We start from the raw sequence: 21,040 nt of genomic DNA, 5'->3' as shown, positions 1-21,040 counted from the left end.
TGCCTGATGAACGTTACAGTGAACTCGTTCATTCTAGTGGCTGTGAACCGAGGAGCGAGGAGGTGTCGAAAGATCATTTAAAAAGGTTTTATGAGGTCGGTGAGGATGGGAAAATCTTACATGTCTGTGCAAACTTTGCCCGTCGATAAAATGATTGTTATCTGTGGTTGTATATGGGCTGTGGCAATAATAACAGCCTAATAATAAAAAAGAAGCTCGCAGCAACATGGAAAAAAAGAACTATGAACTAGTTTATTTTTGAAATGTGAACTGAACTAGTTCATTTTAAAATTTGTGAACTGAAGTTTGAACTAGTTCATGTAATGAACTTGGTCCAACAGGTTGATAAGAAGGTTTGCTTTGATATGTGCTAAGTCAGTAATTTGCCTGAGACACTATACATGTGTAGAAAGAATTATTTGTATTTCAAAAGCAGTAATTGTTTTTCTAAGTATAGACCATTTCACAAGATGTAAACAACACTGGTCCAGAAGCACTTCCTGTTTCAGTTTTTTAACGCTACATAAAAGCTGGGATAAAATACAACCAACAGAACATTTAAAACTGAATCAAAAAGTTAAACATGTACATGTGAAATAAAGAAAACAGTTACAAACTGAAACAGGAAGTGCTTCTGTCTTGTTTACATCTTGTGAAATGGTCTATAATAAAAGGAAATGTGCCTTTCGGGAAAAAAAAACATTCAATATAATAGTGTTGTATAAAGAAAATAAAAAAGCAAATATGACTATCATCACAAAGATGTTGTGTATAAGAAAAAGACAAAGAAAGTTTGTAAAATTAACTTCAACTGTCAGAAGGACAGCTCATGAAGAACCAATCATGTACAGAAAGGAATGTTCAAATTCAGAGGAACAGTTCAGAAGAAACGTTAATAATAAAAATTGAGAACATTGGATCAGTTGTGCTCTATTTTTGGAATACTTAAATACAATTTTTTTTTTTTTGTTGGAATACTTGATGTGGCCCGGCCTGACCCAGACTCTATCTCCAGCGGCCCCCAGTTAATTTGAGTTTGAGACCCCTGTTTATTAAGAATGGATAAAATCCAGAGAGGAAAGAGACTTATGAGGAAAGACGAAAGTGGATTATGTATAAAAAGCTACAGATTTTTTGGTTATTACATTTACATTTATTCATTTAGTTGATGCTTTTATCCAAAGCAACTTACAATTGCTATATGCGTCAGTGGTCACATGCCTCTGGCGCAACTAGGGGTTAAGTGTCTTGCTCAGGGACACATTGGTGTCTCACAGTGGATTCGAACCCGGGTCTCTCACACCAAAGGCATGTGTCTTATCCACTGTGCCATCATGTATATATTTATTATTATGTATATATTTTTTCTTTATTTTTGGAAAATTATGTGTGAGGACTGAAATAAATGTGTGTTGTTGTTGTAATACAAATACTTATGGCAAATATAAAAATACATAAACTGATAATCCTAAACATTTTGTGGTTGGTGAAAATATTGAAAGTAAATAATAATAAAAAAAATACTGGTAAAGCTATTTGCTCATCAAATGACTTGATTTAAAAAGGAGTGCCAACTTTAACTCACCTGAGTATTATCCGAGTCCTGACTGGCAAGTATCTCATAAGGAGGGTCAACAAAATAAAGCGAGTGTCTAGGAAAACCTGGTATGACGTTGCTGAGCTGGAAGCCAAACATAACCAGCCAACTCTTCACATCTGCAAGAGAAACCAATGTGAGTTACTTAAACATAACTTCTGTTCAGCCCACCAATACCAAGCAGGAAGCTTTATCACCCTCTCACCTGTCACATAGTTTTTCACATCAATCATATCGCTGAGTGGATTATTGTTCTTGAACATATACAGGTTGAAAGGAGCTGGCTCTTTGCCCATCTTCGGCCATAAAGTATGGTCAGGTGCAATCCATCTTCCTGCCAGCACGTCATAGTCTCTCTGGGCAAAGTGAACCAGCTTTGTGAGAGGATCATAAAGCCCTCCATGAAAGCCCAATATGAGCTGGAAATCCGGGTTGGAATCATGGTAGATCTCGCCGTACGCCGTGTACTGCATCTGCTTGACCATCTGCCCATTGCTGCTGAAGATGGCCAGTGGAGTGCCTACATTGTCAGAGGCGATGTAGTATTCCTCGCCACCGCTGACCTCCATAGCGAACAGATGACCTTGCAGGTCATAGTAGAAGGAGGTGATTTCAGCTTTCGAGTGGTTGTAAACATGGGTGACCCGAGTGGGGTAGTTCAAGTCGGCGTAGAAGTATTGCTGATGCTCGCCTTCATTAGTTCTGCGGGAGACACGGCGGCCCAAGCCATCATATCGATAGCGGACGCTCCAACCCCCTGCCGTGCGGCTGTAGGCTCGCTCGAGAAGACCTTTGGAGTTGTACTCAAAGATATCCGAGCCCCTCTGTGCAAGCATGCCGTCCTCATCGAGCTGATACTGCATATCACCGAGCCGCGTGATTCGATCTCGAAGATCGTAGCGTAGAGGCAGCAGACGGGCACTGTTACCAGGGTTTAGCAAATGAAGATTGCCATTTAGGTCATAGCTGTAGCGCCACGTAGACCAGTCGTCGACTTTGACGCCCACAAGCTGCCCGTCACCGTCATATTCGTAGCGGTACTGTGTGGTATTAGCATAGGGACCGATCTTCAATTCGCGTTTGATAACACGGCCCATGCTGTCATACTGCACCGTCATCCAATACATCAATGAGCGGAAGATCTCATACTGCACTTCCTTGATGCGGCCATGTGCGTCAAAATGCTTACTGAGCGTCATCACAGCCGTAGTGATGATTTGGTTGATGTCGTAGTATATGATGCCAAACTTGCCAAAGTGTTCGACCTTACCGGATATCTCATCGTAGCGGTACAGGTCCACGGGAAGTGGGGTTTCCCCTATAACCGGCTTTATGCTGGCCACCCTGAAGCTGTTGTCATGATAAGTATAGTCAAAGCGAGCATTCACCATTCCTTCCTCTGAGAAGCGGTACATCTGTTTGTCCACTAGGGGGCCCAGTTTGCGATAGCGAATGGTGCAAGAGAAGCCTCCACTCTGCAAGTTGACCATTTTGAGCACTCCGGTCATCTCATCATAGCCAAAGGTGACCGCGGTGGCGTCATACAGCACCTCCGAGAGCTTTCCCAGCTTCCCGTACTTGTAGAGCACACGCCGGCCCGTTCCGAGGTAGAACACGGCACGTGGACGGCCATCCTCACTGAAGTCGTGAATAACGGTAGCGTTACTCTCAGGGGGGTTGTAGGTATTGCGAATGTAACCAACAGACACATGGGTGGCCATAGTGTGTCTGGCCATACTCGGCATAGTGACCGCCGTGAGCCGGCCCGCTGTGTCAAAATCAAAGACATACTGTTTCTGACTCTGTTGGAGAAGCAATACCATGGACTGTAGAGTGAAATAGAAAGAGAAAAATGAAAAAGGTGAGAAAAATACATTCATACACGAGAAATGTCCACTGCAGTTGAAAAGGGTCAACTCACTTTGTCCATGTAGCTGAAGCTCCACACTTTCCCATCAACAAAGGTTCGAGACAAGATCCGTCCGAATGTGTCAAACTCGCTTTTCTCGCTCATGCTTCCCCTCTGCAAGCCCACCAACCGTCCGGTGGGTGAATAAGACACATTGACCAGGGCTAAGCTGCTGCTGGGGAGCCATGTGGCTGGTCGGCCTTGGGCGTCGTAGATGATCCTCAGTGTGAATTTGCGGTGGTCATCGTAGATCTTCTCAGTTCTGGTGTTGCGGTCATAGTCGATGGACAGAAGGTTTCTGCTGTGGACCTACGGGAAAACATTTAAGGTTTTTCCCAGATCTAACATCCAAATTCAAACATCAAATGTTGCAATTTTACTCAACTGACTGTCTCAAAATCTCAAGTTTATATTGTCCCAAAATGTAAACTATTAGGCATTAAAGTACTATAAACATTAATGTTGTGCATTTCTGTGAAGCTGCTTTGAAACAATTTTTATTGTGAAAAGCACTATACAAAAAATTGACTTCAAGGGTAAAACAAAAAACTTACGCGCAACTTTCTGCCAAACACAGTGACCTTGCCCTTGGTCAGCTCTTTTCTCATGCGCCATTCAATTGAGTTGAGGCCGCTGTCGGTGGGTAGGGTGATGTTGCGCCTCCCGATGGTCGGGCTCACAGATCCTGCAAGGACGTGGGGCTCAGTATGAAAGCTGATGCCCATCCCATTAGCATAGGACACCCGCAGTGTGCCGTTGTGGTACAACTGATAGCTATTCCGCACTTGGTCTGCGAAAACATAACAAAAAGTTGTAAAAGAGGTTGGCAAGGATTATAAAACCAGATTATACTCTTTAAATAATACATCATAAACATTATTTAATATTTCACGTAACATTATGAATGTACACACACACGCTACTGTTCAAAAGTCTGGGATCCATAAGATTTTTTTTCTTATTTTTTTTGAAAGAAGTGTCTTATGCTCACCAAGGCTGCATTTATTTGCTCAAAAACAGCGTAAAAACTTCAATGTAAAATAAATGTTTTTATGTGAACACTTTTTAAAATGTCGTTTATTCCTGTGATGGCAAAGCTGAATTTTCCGCATCATTATTCCAGGCTTCCAATGTCACATGATCCTTCAAAAATCATTCTAATATGCCCATTTTCTGCCTTAAGAAACATTCTTATCATTACCAATACTGAAATACATTTTTTTTTAAAGATTCTTTGATGGATATAAAGTTAAAATAACAGCATTGATTTGCAATAGAATATGTTGTCAATTTATTGTCTGAAACTGAAAACATTTTGACCATGTTAATGTGTCCTTGCTAGCCTGGATTCCAGAAGTACTTAGCCCCGCCCACAGCATTTGAGGTTGGAAGTTCGGTCTGGACTTGTGAAGCAAGTATGCCCGAACCAAAGCAGTTCGGACCAATCAAATTTTCAGGGTGGGCTTTATACGATGATGGACAGATGATCAACAGTAATGTAATCATCCACGTCACCAAAGAGAGCTTGGGTTGAATTTGTTAACAAATAATGGCTGTTATGGAAGATGGCTGATATGGTAGACAGCGCATTCATTTTAAAAGAGGAACAGAGAACCCCGATCAAGGCATTTGTCGACTCACATTCTGACTAAAATATGTCCTTGCGAAATAAAATTACTAATTTCTTTAAAATGTTACTGACTTCAATCTTTAAAACGATAGTGAAATAAATATGAAAATATATAATTACTGTTTCATGGGATGAATATACATGAACTACTGTTTATTTGTGAAGTATTTTACAATGTAATGTTTGTATTAAGGCTAGTTATTAGGAAGTGTTCCGTAAAACCAGCCTCATTTCATTTAGCATGAAGCATTAGGTCTGATCTGACAGTCTATTGTGCATTAGGGGAAACGCAGCACTGTGAGGCGGATGCGTGTAATGCGGCTTTTGGTTATAAAGAAGATTTAGCTTTGGCTAAAAGCAGCACAAACATCCTCAGTTCCATTTACAAGCTATAATTGAAACAGACGAGGCTTTCCACAGAAATTTACCTGGGAAATACAATCATGCACAATTTCAAAGTCATAAAAGTGCATTTTGGTATACTGCGAACAAGCAGATGGCACCCAAAGGGTTGATTTTCATGTAATTTGTCTTGAGTAAACAGCAAAAGCATACTCTTTACAGGAACCAACAAGTAAGTTGAGTGAGAAAATCCATCAACAACGCATACTCCACTGGATATGAAGAAAATAATTTAAGCTTTTGCCTCCTGAAAGAACCCCTAAAGGAAGCCTATGGTAAATTGTAAAATGGGGATTTTTCCGCTCTGCTGGATTCCACACATTCAAACAACGTGGCCTCCTTGTGGGTAGTAAAGAGAAAAATCAGTCTACCTGCCTGCTGTGTGTTTTGGTCTTAATGGATGTGATTTACAGGGCGAATGGGGGGCATCAGCATGAGATTTGTTCTTTGTGTTCTGTGTGTGTACCTTGAACCACAGTGTAAGACGCCTCTACAGATGAGAGATTAGTGATGACCGTGACATCATCATCTCGGTTTGAGCTCTCCATGTCAATATTGATGGACTCCTCCATCTCACGGCGCAGACTGGTCACCACACCAGTGGGATATGTGACGTTGGTTAGACGACCCTCACTGTCGTAGCTGTGAAGAAGAGCATCAAGACAAAACAGTAAATAGCCAGCAGTGTCTGTAGAAATTAATTATTTTTTTTAAATGAATTTATAATTACTTTGTAAATGTTTTAAATAATTTAAAACCAGTGTGATTTCAGGATTATTCACATACTATAGTATTATTATAGTATTTTCTCATTTCATATTTTAATTTTTTTTTAGAGTTTAAGTAATTTTGCTTTGTCATTTAAAAACATATTTGAACATAGCCTATTTTTTTTTCTTATTTAGTCACTGCAATGCTTCGACTTAAACCTCAGTTAATTGCAAAGGATTTTTTGTTAAGATTAATTAATTATTAATAATTCTATTTTTAGTTAACAATAATAAAACAGTTTAAGATCAAGGTTATCTGTTTAAGAGTTATCTATTTAACTATTATTCAAGGTTATCTATTTAAGAGTCTGGAGCAGTTCTTTATACAGACACTAGGTGGCTGTGCTGTGCTGCAAAAACATCCTCTACTCCAGGCAGGCAGATGATAACCAGACAGTGCGTAGACTCATAAAAACAATCCAATTTATCATTCACGAGAACTACCATAATGAAAACATCATGAGAATCTGGGGTGCTAGTTCTGAACAGTTGCAACCCATTTTGCTCTCAACATTTCAGCAAAAAAACCTGCATTATAATCACTCTCCAGGTTAACATCCATCAAAGTAAATGTCAGTCTTTTCAGTGCAAACAGGCCTCCTATTATGTAAATTGTTCTTATTATAGATTACCTTATTAACATAGGCCAATGAACATTGCGCTATTACTTCCCACGAAAAGAGAATTTAAAAAGTACGAGTCACACTCACTCGTAAAAGTTGGTCCATCCGGTCTCATCCGACTTGGAGGCTAAAAGTTCAGTGTTAGCATCATAACTGAGCTGTGCCACCTCCTGGCTGAGGGCGGACACTGAACGCATGCTGCCGGCTGGGTCCATTCCCAGTGTTACCACCTGGTTCTCTGGCAACAGCACGAGCCTGATGGAGCCAGACGCCTCCCTCCTCACCCGAAGTGTATTGTTGGAGGCGTCGGTAACTGCCGCTAACTCTCCGTCCAGTCCGTAGGTGAAGTTATACAGGGCCAGGCCTGTAATGAGGCTAACCGTTTGCTTATGAAGGCCGTCGGAGCCAAACACATAAAGCTCCTGTTCTAGAGACGAACCCACTTCATATTGTCCGCTTGCTGTGGCGTTGGGCCGGTTGCTGCGGACCGAACGCACACGGATGTTGTTCAGGTCAGCTATGTACAGGGTACCATCTGGTGACACCGCCAGCGAAGCGGGACAATTGAGACCGGCATCCGCAGCGTAGCCCTCGTCCCCTGAGAAACAGTTACAGTTGACGTCGTTCTTGCAGTCGCATTCAGAGGCGGCGCCGGCTAGCAGTGAGATCTCGCCGCTGGTGCTAACCTGCCGGATGCGGTTGATGCGCTTCTCGTCGGTTTCGGCAATGTAGAGCACACCTGTGTGGGAGATGGCGATGGCTGTGGCGCTCTCCAAGGCAGAATGGATGGCTAGTTTGCTGAGCGAGTAATCAATGCCAGGGACCTGGCAGTGCATGGGCCGCCCTGCAATAATGCTGACCTGGTGGTTCTCAGAGATACGCAGGATGATGTTGTTCTCCAGCACGTACAGAGAGTTGTCCATAGGGTTGATGGCCAGGTCTGTAGGCCACTCCAGACGTACCTGAAACATCAAACGTTAGATAAACAACACAGGAAAAAGCACATGAACACAACAAAAGTACTATAACTGGGGATGTCGAGCAGTTGTGAGTGTAAATCAGCTCTGCCGAGGGGTATTTTTCTGCCTCTGCTTTTATTTTATTCCTGCTTCTGATCAGATGGGATGCATTTTACTGGCAGTAGATTTCCTACTGGCATTTAAAAAACATGAGTTATAGATTCTTCTGAGTGGAGCGAATCAGCGGCCCTATGAATTTATTACAATGATAGACAAATGATGACAGCGGCATGATTGATAATCCAATTCCATTGTTTGTCACTGTCATTGTCAAACGTTAATACCCAAAGAGAGACTCTCTGACAAGCAAATATTGGCTAGTGCTAGCTCAAACACGCAAGGATGAAACGTAAAGAAAGCGCAGACTGAAATGCTGAAATAAAGACAGTCTCATTAAAATGCTTTTTTAACAAATCACACATTGTGTAAATTAATAATGATCAAACTAGCTCAACAATATAGAATTTTTAATATGCTCTCATATTTAAATTTCTCTTTGATACCATAAAATGATAACTAACAACAATGTTAGGGTGTTAGTTATGATGTGCAAGTGCAAGATAGTTGAGGAAAGTGATTACAACCTGGCTGACGTCCATGCTGGAGTCGCAGCTGAGGGGCCTGACTGCAGTCAGATCATTGGTCTTTATCAGAGTAGAGATAATGCCATTCTGGTCCACTTTTCGTATCATTGTTGCATCCACAAAGTACATCAGGCCATTCTTATCCAATGCAACACCTGCATGAAAGTAAATAACTCAAAACTTGTGCATAAAACTCACATTAAGACATGCTACAAATGGCATGAGACATGTATGACTACAACAAAGTTTAGTGTGTTAAGGCCAGGTGTTAAGGCAGAGTAGCTAATTATCTTTTATAATAATTACCTAATAATTACGACAACTTTCTTCTTCTTAAACTTCTCGTCAATGTCAAAGAAATCACTGCTGACTCTTCTTAAGAATTTCACTGCTTCCTGTGTCTCTGATTTATTTCCCTTCTATTCTGAAAATCCCCAGAGGAGAGGTGTTTTTAAAGGCAAAATAATTAGTAGTCTGTGTGTGTAGGAGCAATGACCTGGAAAAGAGTCAGACAGCTACAGTTTGATTCATGCTGTCATGGTGATCATGTCTAGAATGTGTTTTATTCTGAGATAAGAAGGCAGAGTTGGTCTCTGAGTGCAGTCGGCTAACCTTACGATCTCTCTTTACCTTCTGTGTCATTTATTTTTCCTCACACCAGTGGACCATGCTGGGCTTTAAGAATGTCTGGAGTCTAGAAAATTACAGGTTACTGAGGTTCGTGATATCGTAGAAAATGACAGCACCTGGTAACTGTCTAAGGAATTAAATGGTAATGGTCTCTAGGTTCATGGAAAATAAAAATGTGTCTCAGACAGCATGTCTCAAAAGCTTACTCTAAAGAAGTTCAGCCATTTATGTCTCACTCAACACGTAGAATGAAAAGAAAACGGGTATATTTCTTATAAACCATCACCTCTCGGGCTCATTAGGGTGGCCTCCACTGCCTTGCCTCCGTCGCCACAGCGAGCCTCATCGAATGGGACACACTGCTCTCCCGTTCCTGCCACCACTTGACCGTTATCCAGCAGTGGCCGCGCACCATTCAGAGAGCGTATGCGGTAGATCTGCCGGGAGTTGGTGTCTGACAGGAACAAAGAACCCGATACAGGATCCACTGCCAAGTAGTACTTATGACTTGGACTGTTGCTATGGAAATAGGGCAAATTGGGAGAATGTCTCTTAATAAAAACCTCTGACAAACAGCATGGTTACCTTGGTGAACATGATGAAATGTGAATAGTTCATTGCTGGTAAAGTAATTGGAGCTCAAAAAAGAAACCACTTTGATAAACAAAGAAAGAATGAAATTCTGCTACATCAGAATGAACTAGAAAACAGCTACAGAATAGGGTACAAACATAGAACAATGCACAGTATGTTTTATTTTTTTAATTAGCATGCTATTTAGACAAATGAGGACTTTTTATATTAAGCATTTATTTGAATTACCTGTGTCTCAGATCTTTATTTCTTCATGGAGCAGTGAAAGTGAAGAGACAAAAAAGATTAAAGAAATTAAAGAATCATTAAAATATATTATTGTTAAAGCTATTCTAGTAGTTCAGAACCTATTTATTTAATGAATATCCTTGGTGGTAGTGCATGATTCATCAAGGCATGTTATTAAAGGCACACTATGCACTCTCTGGTTTTTTTGTAAAACAGTGACCTCTAGAGCCGCTGGGGTGTACTTGCACTGTCGTAAATAACCGTTATTCCCCTGTTACTGCATATCTACTGAACTACTGTCAAGTGCTAGACTGCTTTTTAATAATAAAGTTGCCTATCGCGTTTGCTGGCTTATAGCGTTTTTACATGATTTCTGCAAAATCAGAAGTAAATAGCCTATAGTGTATAGGCTACTGTATAATTTCATTCATGTTTTTTGATTGTAATGTTAAAATTACAAAATGTCAGATGACATCAATCAAGTTAAATGTACGTCGCATTATTTCATAACATTGGACGTTATGATTTAGACATGATTACAATTTATCATAATAGCAAATTGTGTTCAATTATTTACAACCTCTAGGCTTATATATGTCCTAATTATGTGAGATATTGACTATGTCCTCATGGTAATCGCAAGAATCAACATCAACAGCGTCAAGATTTGATTGATTCATAATCAACACAATTTGAAGTTACAGTCGGGAAGTGTACTGTTAGTCAGATAAACTTGATATAACAGTAACTTACACACGTCATAAGAAATCCGAACCAGACACAGGACTAAAGATACGTGATAAATACACATCACAACACCTGAGTTCAGCTGGCAAACTAGCTCTTGTGGCAAGCTCGGCAATAAAACATAACAGGAAAAACAACAAGACTAAGAGAAACGACTGTTTTTAGGAAGTCTGCTTAAAGCTCTGGTAATCGAAAGCTATAGACATGTGAGAATTATTGAACTGGTCTTATTGTCAACAACGGATGAATGAACAGCACCGTAAAAAATTACATACCACAAGCCAGTGCAGCAACATACAATATAGAAACAACTAGTATACAAATACAAACAAGTTTATAAATAAGAGATTTACTTAGCTGCTACAAGTCCATCAACAAGATCGCCAGGTCAGCATCGCAGTTACAATCCAGTGCAGCTTTTAAGCTCGCGCCAACGAGTGAAAGCCCGACCGAGTGGACTCTTGTCCGGTTTCTAGCACGGTCCGATTCTCTTTCCCTGTTTCGAAAGTAGCTTCATACAGTATGATGTTGTTGATGCGTGTGACGTCGTTGCCGTAAACCATTTCGTGATTCTCACGCGCTGTGTCAGGGGCGCCACTCTCAAACTTGCATGGCTGGTTTTTCCGGCGGCGTCGTCCCCAAGCTTTCCTACCAGGATGATTCGCCCTACTATGACTTTGTTAACCACCAAAACGACTTTGAAGCTGTTATATTAAGGTACAGATCTTGCATAGAGTGCCTTTAATAACTATTGGCTTTGTGGTCAGCTATTGTGCTCATGACAGACCTGGATTTCTCTCTCTCTCCGTTGATTTCCTGTCTCCCTCTACTTATGTGTCTACCAATAAAATGTCTCCACACCCCAGAAATGACAAATAATAACAGCCCACCTTTTCATGGTTCAATTTTATCCAACTGATGGAAAATCAACTTCAAGTAACAAAAGTTTCAGGCCAACATATTAAAGCTATTTTAAATTGTAGTAACATAGTATAACATATATATATATATATATATATATACACTCCAAAACCAAACTAAATTCAAAAAAGCATGAAGAAAAGTTTGAATTATTGCTTTTCTCCTTCAGTAAAGCTTTTTCTGTCAGTGCATCATGCATTTTTAATTTAAATTTGATTTGCTGATTCTATTTCATTTTTTAACTCCAGACACTTATTATTTCAGTTGAATATTGAGTTGTGCTCAGTAATGCGTAACATTATAGAGGTGAAATACATTAAAAATGCTTTATCATGTTGTCTGTAAGTGTGCGTTACCTGAGCTCCAGTACAGCTGTGGTATTGAGGGAAGGATAGACCCTCCGCACAAAGTTGAGGTCACCCACGTACAGGTTGCCCTCTCCATCACAGGCTACGGCCACCGGCGCCAGCAGCTTGTTGCCCTCTGCCATCCCACTGCAGCTTGGGCAAGAGATGCTGCGTCTTCGTCCGTTACCCATAATGCTGTTAATGATGGGAGGCTGCTGCTGGGAGAGGAAGATGTTCTCGCCGCTGCCCTTATGAAGAATTCCTGTGTGAAATAAATCAAACACTGTCACTAAATGCAATTGAGTGAGATTTCAAACATGACACATTTCTTAATGGTCTTTACACGCACAAATGTGATGCTTAAATGAAAGCATCAATTTCTGCACTGTGACATATTTATTGCATTTCTTGATCAATAGCGTGAAACCAGCAGTCATTAAAGACCTCATAATCATCAATAATGACAAACAAAAAACTTGCTGGTCGCTCAAACACAGAATTTCACCCTAATACAGAGATTAAATTATGAGCAATGACAATGTGCAGAAAAAGAGAAACATTAGGCAGCGTGTGCATGTTATTTTATAGTCCACAGACACGCCACTCCATCCCTGTGTCCTTATTTGACTTCCCACTAGCCAAGCTCCAATCACAATCATTTATTTATTTGATTTTTTCTGCAAAAGCCTAAAGATAAAGAGGTGTTAAACAGCATGCATAACTTCAGTTCTATAATAGTGCTTCATACCAACACTTTTTACACAGTTTGAGTCAGAAGTGACTGAGAAAAAATACTTTTTGTTTTTTCAGCTGCAGGGAAGACCTGTCTCTTCTTCAGTTTCAAATGTTTTCTGATCAGTCTTTAATTAAAATGAAAAATGAAACAGTATTAATGTACAATTTGGGAATTTTTATTTATTTTATCATTATTATATATTTCAAATTCTTCTGCAGACTCTCTTGGATCTCCCAGCAACCAACTGAACCCCAACGTACCACCTAAAATGGCACAGTAACCCTGTTTTGGACGCAAAGTTCCAGTGACAGACCCACAGGTAATGTATTTCCATTGCTGATCATTGACCTCACTTGTGAGTTCTCCTACCCTTCCCTATCGAGCAGATTGACCTTTGTTTGAATGAGTGTTTCAGTATCGTACCACTGCGGACGTTCAGCATGTGGTGTTTGTCTAAAGACCAGCCGCCCAAGTTCGAGGGGTTGAGCTCGTATCCCTGCAGCACAGCTGTCCTCTTCTCCCACATGATTTGACTCGGACACGTCTCATACTCGTATCCCACAGACACTAAAGAGAAAGATTGACAGATTGAAAGAGGGATAGGAAAGAAATGTGAAGAATGAAAGAGAGGGAAGACACTTAGAGGAAGAGCAAAGCTGTATCTTAATTAAACACTCCATCACCGAGCGGGGACATAACAATTCATTAGCTCACAGGAGGAACTTGCCGCTGGCATACACAATAATGGATGAGAGACAGAGAGTCTCATTAAACTGAAACTATCTGTGGTTTGGAGCTCAAATTAAGAGAAGACACTGGGGAACAGGCAAAGGCGTAGACAAGAAACAAGATAACAGCTGAAATACACCTGTTTCCATGACTCTATATATCACTTACCCAAAGCCTCGGTCAGGCCGTGGACCCTCTGCCCGTAGGCATCAGTCTTGTCCCAGATATAAGTGTATGCCAGGTTAGGAGAGGCATGGAACCATTTCTGGAGGAGATGGCCCTCCACGGACACCATCAGGTGCACTTTGGCCAGGCTGAGAGGCACTAAAGCTGGAGTCATGATCACCTTAAGCAGCGAGAGGTAGCCTGAGGTCCTGGAGCTCAGATAGCAAAGTTTAAGGCTAGTGCCGGGAATTTCCACCTGCTCGTGAAGGACCTGGACAGAGAGAGAAAGGAAAAAGTGATGCAAAAATGATTGCAGCTGCCATCAGTCTTGAAAAACGGCCTGAGAAAGGAGATAAAAGTGAAGGTATGAGAAAGTAAATGGGAGAGAAAACGGAGAGTGAGTGAAGAGTAATAGAGAATATAAAATGCAAATAAAACCCAACAGAAGAGTGTAATGATGACCTACACAAACACGACAGAAATGAGATGTGATTAGAGCGGTGTTGAATGTGGCACCTGGCTCTCGGGGAGGATGTGTCTCTCTGAAGGGTTGGAGCTGAAGAAGGAGGACAGTGGGGAGGGAAGCACCACGGGATCAGGCCTGACAAAACCACTCAGGTCGCATCTGACTGTGGTTTTCTCTTCTGTTTGTAGCACCAGAGTGTCCATGGCGTAAAAGCGATTCCAGGGCAGCCACACCGTCCGCTCCTGACTCAGAAACGGAGCCCGCTCGAACCGCAAAGTAAGAGAGCCTCCGCCGTTGGCCACCAGATCAAAACTAGGGAGAATCGGCACAGGACACATAGTTCAGCACATGTTCAATAGCAAAAGGGGTTCAAATAAATTGAAGTTACCCACGTGCCATCCTGGCGGGTCATGGTGTGACCATAGTAAGGGTACTTCACAAAGGTCACGTTGACGCCCACCAGAGGAGTGCCATCTGAGGTCAAAACCTGACCTCGAATTAAAGATGCCAGGCTGCAATCACGCGCACAAATACAAAAAGTAATATTAGAGCATAATAGTCGTTAGTCCATCAAAGGACAGGGCAGATGAGGTACCTGGCATTGAAGGGGTTGATTCCTGGGATGATGTGAGTGCTGTCTTTACCCACAAGCATCTTGATTCTGTCATAAAAGGAAGGAACTTTCTGGACCTCTGATTGGCTCTGCTGAATGACCTGGAGCGGGTCACGTGATCCACGGCACAGAGGATTGGTCACACAAGAGCTCTGCGTGCAGCAGTCCGGATCCATGCAGTCAACAAGACCATCTGAGTGGAAAAGATGTCACCACATGTCATAAAAACTTTAGATCTGTAGCATGCATTAGCAGCGTGACATGAATTTTGTATGAAAATAAACCAAGACTAGGGTTGTCACGATACCAAAAAATCATGTCTTGATAGAAATTCCAGTGTCAATATCTCAATATCTACTAAATATATAATATTAGCAAAAAAAAATAAAGCCTTCACTTATTTCTCAGTCAGTTTTAGCTGCCTTTTTGCTGAAAATGTTCTAATGTACGGTCACGATTAGCCCCGCACTCCCTGTTCTTCACGTCACGCCCTAACCAGCCTGATCTTTACATCACGCCTGATCAGCCTGATTTTCACGTTATGCCTGATCTTTATGTCATGCCTGAGTCTCGTGCCGCTGAGGCCGCGCTGCCAGAGTTTCTCCCTGTCGAGCCTGAGCTTCCCATCTGTCCTGCCGAGCCTGAGCTGCTTCACGTCAGTCCCGCCGAGCCTGCACTTCACATCAGTCCAGCTCAGCCTAAGCATCACGTCAGGGCCACCGAACCGGAAACTGGTCACGTCGTGCCTAACTCACAAGAGAATGTTCATGTTGCGCCTAACAAGAGACCTTTCACATCGTGCCTGCCGCACAAGAGACTGAGCCAGTGTCTTCGTACAAGACAGCCAATGTCTCTTCCTGAGTCGGTGTCTATGTCTGTTCTTGTTCCCGAGCCGGTGTCTGTTACTGTTCCTGAGTCTTTTCCTGTTCCCAAGCCAGTTCCTGAGCCGTTCTGATCCGGTGTCTGTTACTGTTCCTGACCCGGTGTCTGTTCCTGAGCTGCCATGGTCTTCACCACCCGACCACCTCTTCACCATCCTCCTGAACTTTTGTGTTTTTTGTTTTGTTTGTTTTGAGCATCCGAAAGCCTTCTCGGTTCTGTTTGCCACTGTTTGACCCTGCCTGTCTTGAACATTCTAATAAATGCTGCAAATGGATCCCCTTGCAAATTTGTTACATGTACATTAGCAAACGTTTTTTTGAAAGAAATTAATTATTTTATTCAGCAAAGATAGATTAAATTGATGAGTTACAATAAATGCATTTATAATGTCTATTCCAATTAAATTCTGTTCTGTTAAACTTTCTATTAATCAAAGAATCCCCCCCCCCCCCAAAAAAAAAAAAAAAAATCATGTTTCCACAAAAATATAAAGCAGCACAACAGTTTTTAACATTGATCATAATAAGAAATGTTTCTTGAGCAGAAAATCAGCATATTAGAATGATTTCTGAAGGATCATCACTGAAGACTGGAGTAACGATGATGAAAATTCAGCTTCGCCATCACAGAAATAAACTGCATTTTAAAATATAATAAAATAGAAAATAGTTAGTTTAAATGGTTCGCAACCTTATTGTTTTAATATATTCAAATAAATGCAGCATTGGTGAGCATAAAACCCCCATCTTTTATTAACATATAAAAATAGAGTTGGTTCCAGAAGTACCAGCAAATTTGACATCCCAAGCACACAAATTTTCATGATTTCAGAGTGGCAGATGGTTTAAAGCGACTGAAGTCTCTCTGTTCGGCCGAAATCTTATTCTCAGTGTACTTTTGATGAACCCTTCTTAGTTCAAAACCCAGCACTGCTTTGAAGTCAAGACAGGGAGACAAATAATTTGCTCAAATGCAGAAATTCTTATCATTATGGAAATTAAATTGAACAAATATATTAATTCCTCCCTCTTGTGGTAATGAGCCCAGCTGATAGAAATGATCAATGAATCGAATGATGCAAGTTCCGCTCTCTCTACCCCCGGTTTCACATTTAGAGAACTTACATCAAAGTCACAGAGGGCATCGCTCACACCCCTGAGAGCTTCCCTTCTCGTTTCATCTTTCTCTCTGTCTCTTCCTGTCTCTTACTGGCTGCATATCGCAGTGAACTGTACAGGTACACCTTTTCAACCCTTCTTCTTTAAATGGGTCTTTCTTGATTCGGAACAAACTCACAACAAGCGCCAGTTGCCAGACACGCTTGCGCCATATTGTTTTGCCTGGCGCTCTCTGATCTCTGAAACCTCAATGATGTAACCCCCCAAACGAAGGGCAAACAGAAGAGAGAGAGAGAAAAAAAAGTAGGAAGTTGTGTATCCTGGAGGTTCTTTGTACCGTTTGTGTCTGGGATAGACTGAACATTACCATCAAATGTCTGCTTTAAGAAGTATTTTGTGATCATCTTTAAAATTTAATTAAATAAACTGTATTACAGCAAATATTATATATATATATATATATAATTTCCTCTCCCTATTCTAATATTAAAGAACATTTAAATTAAAGGGCCTAAAGTATTTTCACATGCTCTACAACAGCATTGTTATACCAATGGTTATGGCTTAGTTCAAGCACCTGCATGTTTGCCGGGCCATATAACAGAGTGAGAGAGCAATAAAGAGAAGACAACGCAGAGAAAAAGAAAACATTTTAAAACAAGACACAGCAAAGAGCTCTTTCTAAAAGCCCCTTTGTGCTGTTTATTGGTCTAGAGGAGACGCTCAGTGCTTAGGGCTGACTCTGAACATCCACCCGTTATATAATCATTCTGCCTTGCGGTAGTTTTAAATCCCTCACTCTGCCAGCCAACAGACGCATCACCTTTTCATATGGTTGATTGGAGCTGCTCTATCTGGTTGTTCAGAGCGTCTTCATAGCTGCTAATAAATTGCCACAAAGCAGCATTGATATATAAATATTTTTTTATTTTTTTACAAATCTCAGAGTAAAAATCCATTCTTTGTGGCAAGGCATCAATTCTTTTAGAGCAGGGTTTCAAAAACTGGGATTTGTGAGGGAGCTAGGAGTTTATGAAAAGCTAATAATGAATTAAATTATATATATATATATATATATATATCATATTATACATGAAATTGAGTTGAAATAGAGTTTATATGTTCTCCTGCTGACCATTAAATCAGAGAACCATGAATATGTGATTTGTTGTAGTTTTAACCCAAACTATCAGGGGGTACTTCAAATAAATATTTAGATCAAAGGGGGTTGGCTGAAAAAAGAAATGGGAAAACGTTTGGGAATTCGGGCTGCAGGATGACCATCATGATGGATCATGATGATATATATATATATATATATATATATATATATCAATTCTTCCAGTTTCTGTAAATAAATAAATAAATGACTACAGGAACTGTCTAATTTTCACATACACTATGTCTGTTCAAACCACTGATCTACAGTATATATATATATATATGTGAAATTGAGTTGAAATTGAGTTTATATGTTCTCCTGCTGACCATTAAATCAGAGAACCATGAACATGTGATTTGTTGTAGTTTTAACCCAAACTATCAGGGGGTACTTCAAATAAATATTTAGATCAAAGGGGGTTGGCTGAAAAAAGAAATGGGAAAACGTTTGGGAATTCGGGCTGCAGGATGACCATCATGATGGATCATGATGATGATGATATATATATATATCAATACTTCCAGTTTCTGTAAATAAATAAATAAATAAATAACTACAGGAACTGTCTAATTTTCACATACACTATGTCTGTTCAAACCACTGATCTATATAGAGAACTGGATTGCTCATCACGTCATAAAAATGAAGCCACCGCGCCACTATTATTGGTATTCCCTAGTAAGCTCACACATTGTATTAAATTAATAGCAATTTATATGATTTTAATCAGAAAACATTGCCTAACAAGACACTTGCTTTTTATCTCCTTGTACATTCTACAATGCAAACATCCTAAGCATGCGGTTATTTGTTTAAAGTAAAACAAATATATATTTTTAAAATTTACATTCAGTACAATAGTGAACATCAGATTGACGGGCGGACGAGACACTTCAGAATATGCATTACAAATGTCAAATGTGCATTCTGAGATCATAATAAATATTTATGCCTTGTAACCTGAAATATCCTTGTACTGTTCTATAGATATGTTGTGTTGTGGCATTGTTTTATTCATACAGCAGGCTTTCAACAATGATTTTGCTAACATATATATTGTAAAACTAATCCAGTGAGACTGCGACACTAAAAAAATCAGGTGACTTAAGGTCAATGTTTTGGCTGTAAGTCACTGATAGCCTCTGTCAGTAGGGAATCGTAAGATGGTCGCTCGAACGATGGCTTCATCGTCTGCTGGCAGATTAAGAACACAATGAGCAACTCCAGATATAAATCCAGTCATTTATATAGATCAGTTACCCTGATACACACTTTGCGCTGTGCAATTTTCCATTTCTGATTCGTTTGTCACAAAGAAAAAAGGAAGTCAACAGTATTTATTTACACGTTTTCAAACAGCTGCTATGGTGTTCATCAAACAACACCAAATACAAGAGTACAGAGACAATAGAGCCGTTTGTGTTTTTTCCCCCTTTGCTTCACTGTCACTTAGTAAAATACTTTGTTTATAAATGCCAACAAGTCATAGTTTTATATAAATGCAGCTGCTCTGGGCACATGACAAAAATAGTTTTATTCACATTGAGAGGAAATAAAATTAGAACTAAAAAAAAAACATGTCGCACTGACGGCAAATGAAAGTTAGTGTCGGTCTAAAGAGACCCTTTAACAACCGCTCATTCAAATTAAAACGTTTGTGGCACCGACTATTTATTGTTCTGTGAACAGGTCTTTGCAGTAGTCGTGAGATAATAACTGTCCTATCTTATCAGTTTAGCATTTTTCCCTTCAAGTCTTGACAGATATGATGCAAATGAGGTCAAATGGGAAAGAAACAATTTCTGCATTCATCATGCATTTCTTACCTCCTTCATTGTCCTTATTGTCATTGCAGGAGGTCTCCATGGCAACACTGCAGCCTGGCCCTCTCCAGCCAGTGTGACACTCACAGTGCCAGCTGTTCTGACCCATGATGCACTGCCCATTCCCATTACACAGCCCTGGACAACCATCTGAAAGAGGAGAGAGGTTGATCAATTGTGTGATTATATTGGATTTGAGATGATTCAGTTTGATGCCCATAAGAAAGACAGGGAGAAATGTTACTCGCCACTTAAAACTCACTACCATACCGACGGCATGCAAACTGTCAGACAAACTCCTGATGGACGTTTATTATCAATGAACCCAAGCGAAACCATTATGAATGACTTTGGTTTGACTGCTGCATTTTGGATGGTGGATTCAGCGTCAAGATGTGTTGTGCTCAGAATCCATCAGCAATAATTGTCTGAAAACAATGATTTGAAAACGATGGCAGAGAGGGAGAACTGTGCTCATTAGCATGAAAACAAGCATACTAATACATGCAACCAAAGTGCATCCGTTAGTATTCTTCTTCCAGCTGGACTCCACAGCTCAACAAGTCATTTAATATTCTTATAGATCCGGATCACACAGTGAAACCTGTGCCCTTTGCTCGGAATGTGATTATAAAACAATGGCAACACACACACAAACATAAGCATACACACAAATATGTACACGCGCTGATGCAAACATGAGCAAATCAATCAAGACCAAACAAGAACACAGCAGCTAAAAAGACTTTGAAAAAGAATTCACAGAACCGAGGGAAATGCCTTTGAAAAGCTCAAAGCTTCAAAGCAGAAAAAGAGCATGTGTGTGTGTGTGTGTGTGTGTTTACCGATGGTGCAGTGTTCTCCGTTCCAGCCTTGTTCACATTGGCACTTGCCATCCCTGCAGGTCCCATGTTTCACACACTGTGGGTTACACAGTCTCTGGTCACAGTTTGTACCTGTCCAGCCCTCCTCACAGTGGCAAACGCCCCCGACACACACACCGTGACTACCACAATCTGCTGAACACACCTCTGTGACAGAGAGAGAGAGATAGAGATTGGCTTTTACATTTGTTTTATTCCTTCTTAATTAATTTAATTATTATTGTTTCTTTCAAATGTAAGCAATTTGCAGTTTTATTCTGCTATTTTAATTAACTGCTATTTGGCTTTGCAAATAAAGTGGCTCTGCAAATGCTTTGGCGACATAAAAAACTACATTGCCGAAAAACAAAAACAAATTATTGCACAGAATGCCATTTATGTCAATAACACACAAAAACCGCAAAAGTTTGGAGTGAGTAAGATTTCTTAAAATAATTGAATACTTTTATTTAGCAAGGATG

General features: G+C 40.4%; 1 protein-coding gene across 6 annotated transcripts in view; it reads right to left on the bottom strand.

Moving 5' to 3' along the window:
- tenm2b (teneurin transmembrane protein 2b) overlaps positions 1-21,040 on the bottom strand; it is a 246,882-nt gene that overhangs the window by 2,181 nt on the left and 223,661 nt on the right. For all 6 annotated transcript variants that reach the window (XM_039693821.2, XM_089123764.1, XM_089123765.1 and 3 more), the window contains 17 exons: positions 20,541-20,726; positions 19,699-19,845; positions 14,693-14,903; positions 14,490-14,609; positions 14,148-14,409; positions 13,635-13,902; positions 13,161-13,304; positions 12,011-12,263; positions 9,987-10,007; positions 9,451-9,683; positions 8,535-8,689; positions 7,019-7,893; positions 6,005-6,180; positions 4,061-4,296; positions 3,519-3,815; positions 1,803-3,423; positions 1,586-1,716 (listed from right to left, as the gene is read on the bottom strand). In XM_039693821.2, the coding sequence (XP_039549755.2) occupies positions 1,586-1,716; positions 1,803-3,423; positions 3,519-3,815; positions 4,061-4,296; positions 6,005-6,180; positions 7,019-7,893; positions 8,535-8,689; positions 9,451-9,683; positions 9,987-10,007; positions 12,011-12,263; positions 13,161-13,304; positions 13,635-13,902; positions 14,148-14,409; positions 14,490-14,609; positions 14,693-14,903; positions 19,699-19,845; positions 20,541-20,726 (5,336 nt within the window). The remainder of the gene's footprint in view (positions 1-1,585; positions 1,717-1,802; positions 3,424-3,518; positions 3,816-4,060; positions 4,297-6,004; positions 6,181-7,018; positions 7,894-8,534; positions 8,690-9,450; positions 9,684-9,986; positions 10,008-12,010; positions 12,264-13,160; positions 13,305-13,634; positions 13,903-14,147; positions 14,410-14,489; positions 14,610-14,692; positions 14,904-19,698; positions 19,846-20,540; positions 20,727-21,040) is intronic.

This window comes from Pimephales promelas, chromosome 19, assembly GCF_988280905.1.
Source record: "Pimephales promelas chromosome 19, fPimPro1.hap1.1, whole genome shotgun sequence".
NCBI lineage: Eukaryota > Metazoa > Chordata > Actinopteri > Cypriniformes > Leuciscidae > Pimephales > Pimephales promelas.
The sequence above is the reverse complement of the archived record's forward strand: the minus strand, read 5'-3'. Positions and strand labels throughout refer to the sequence as shown.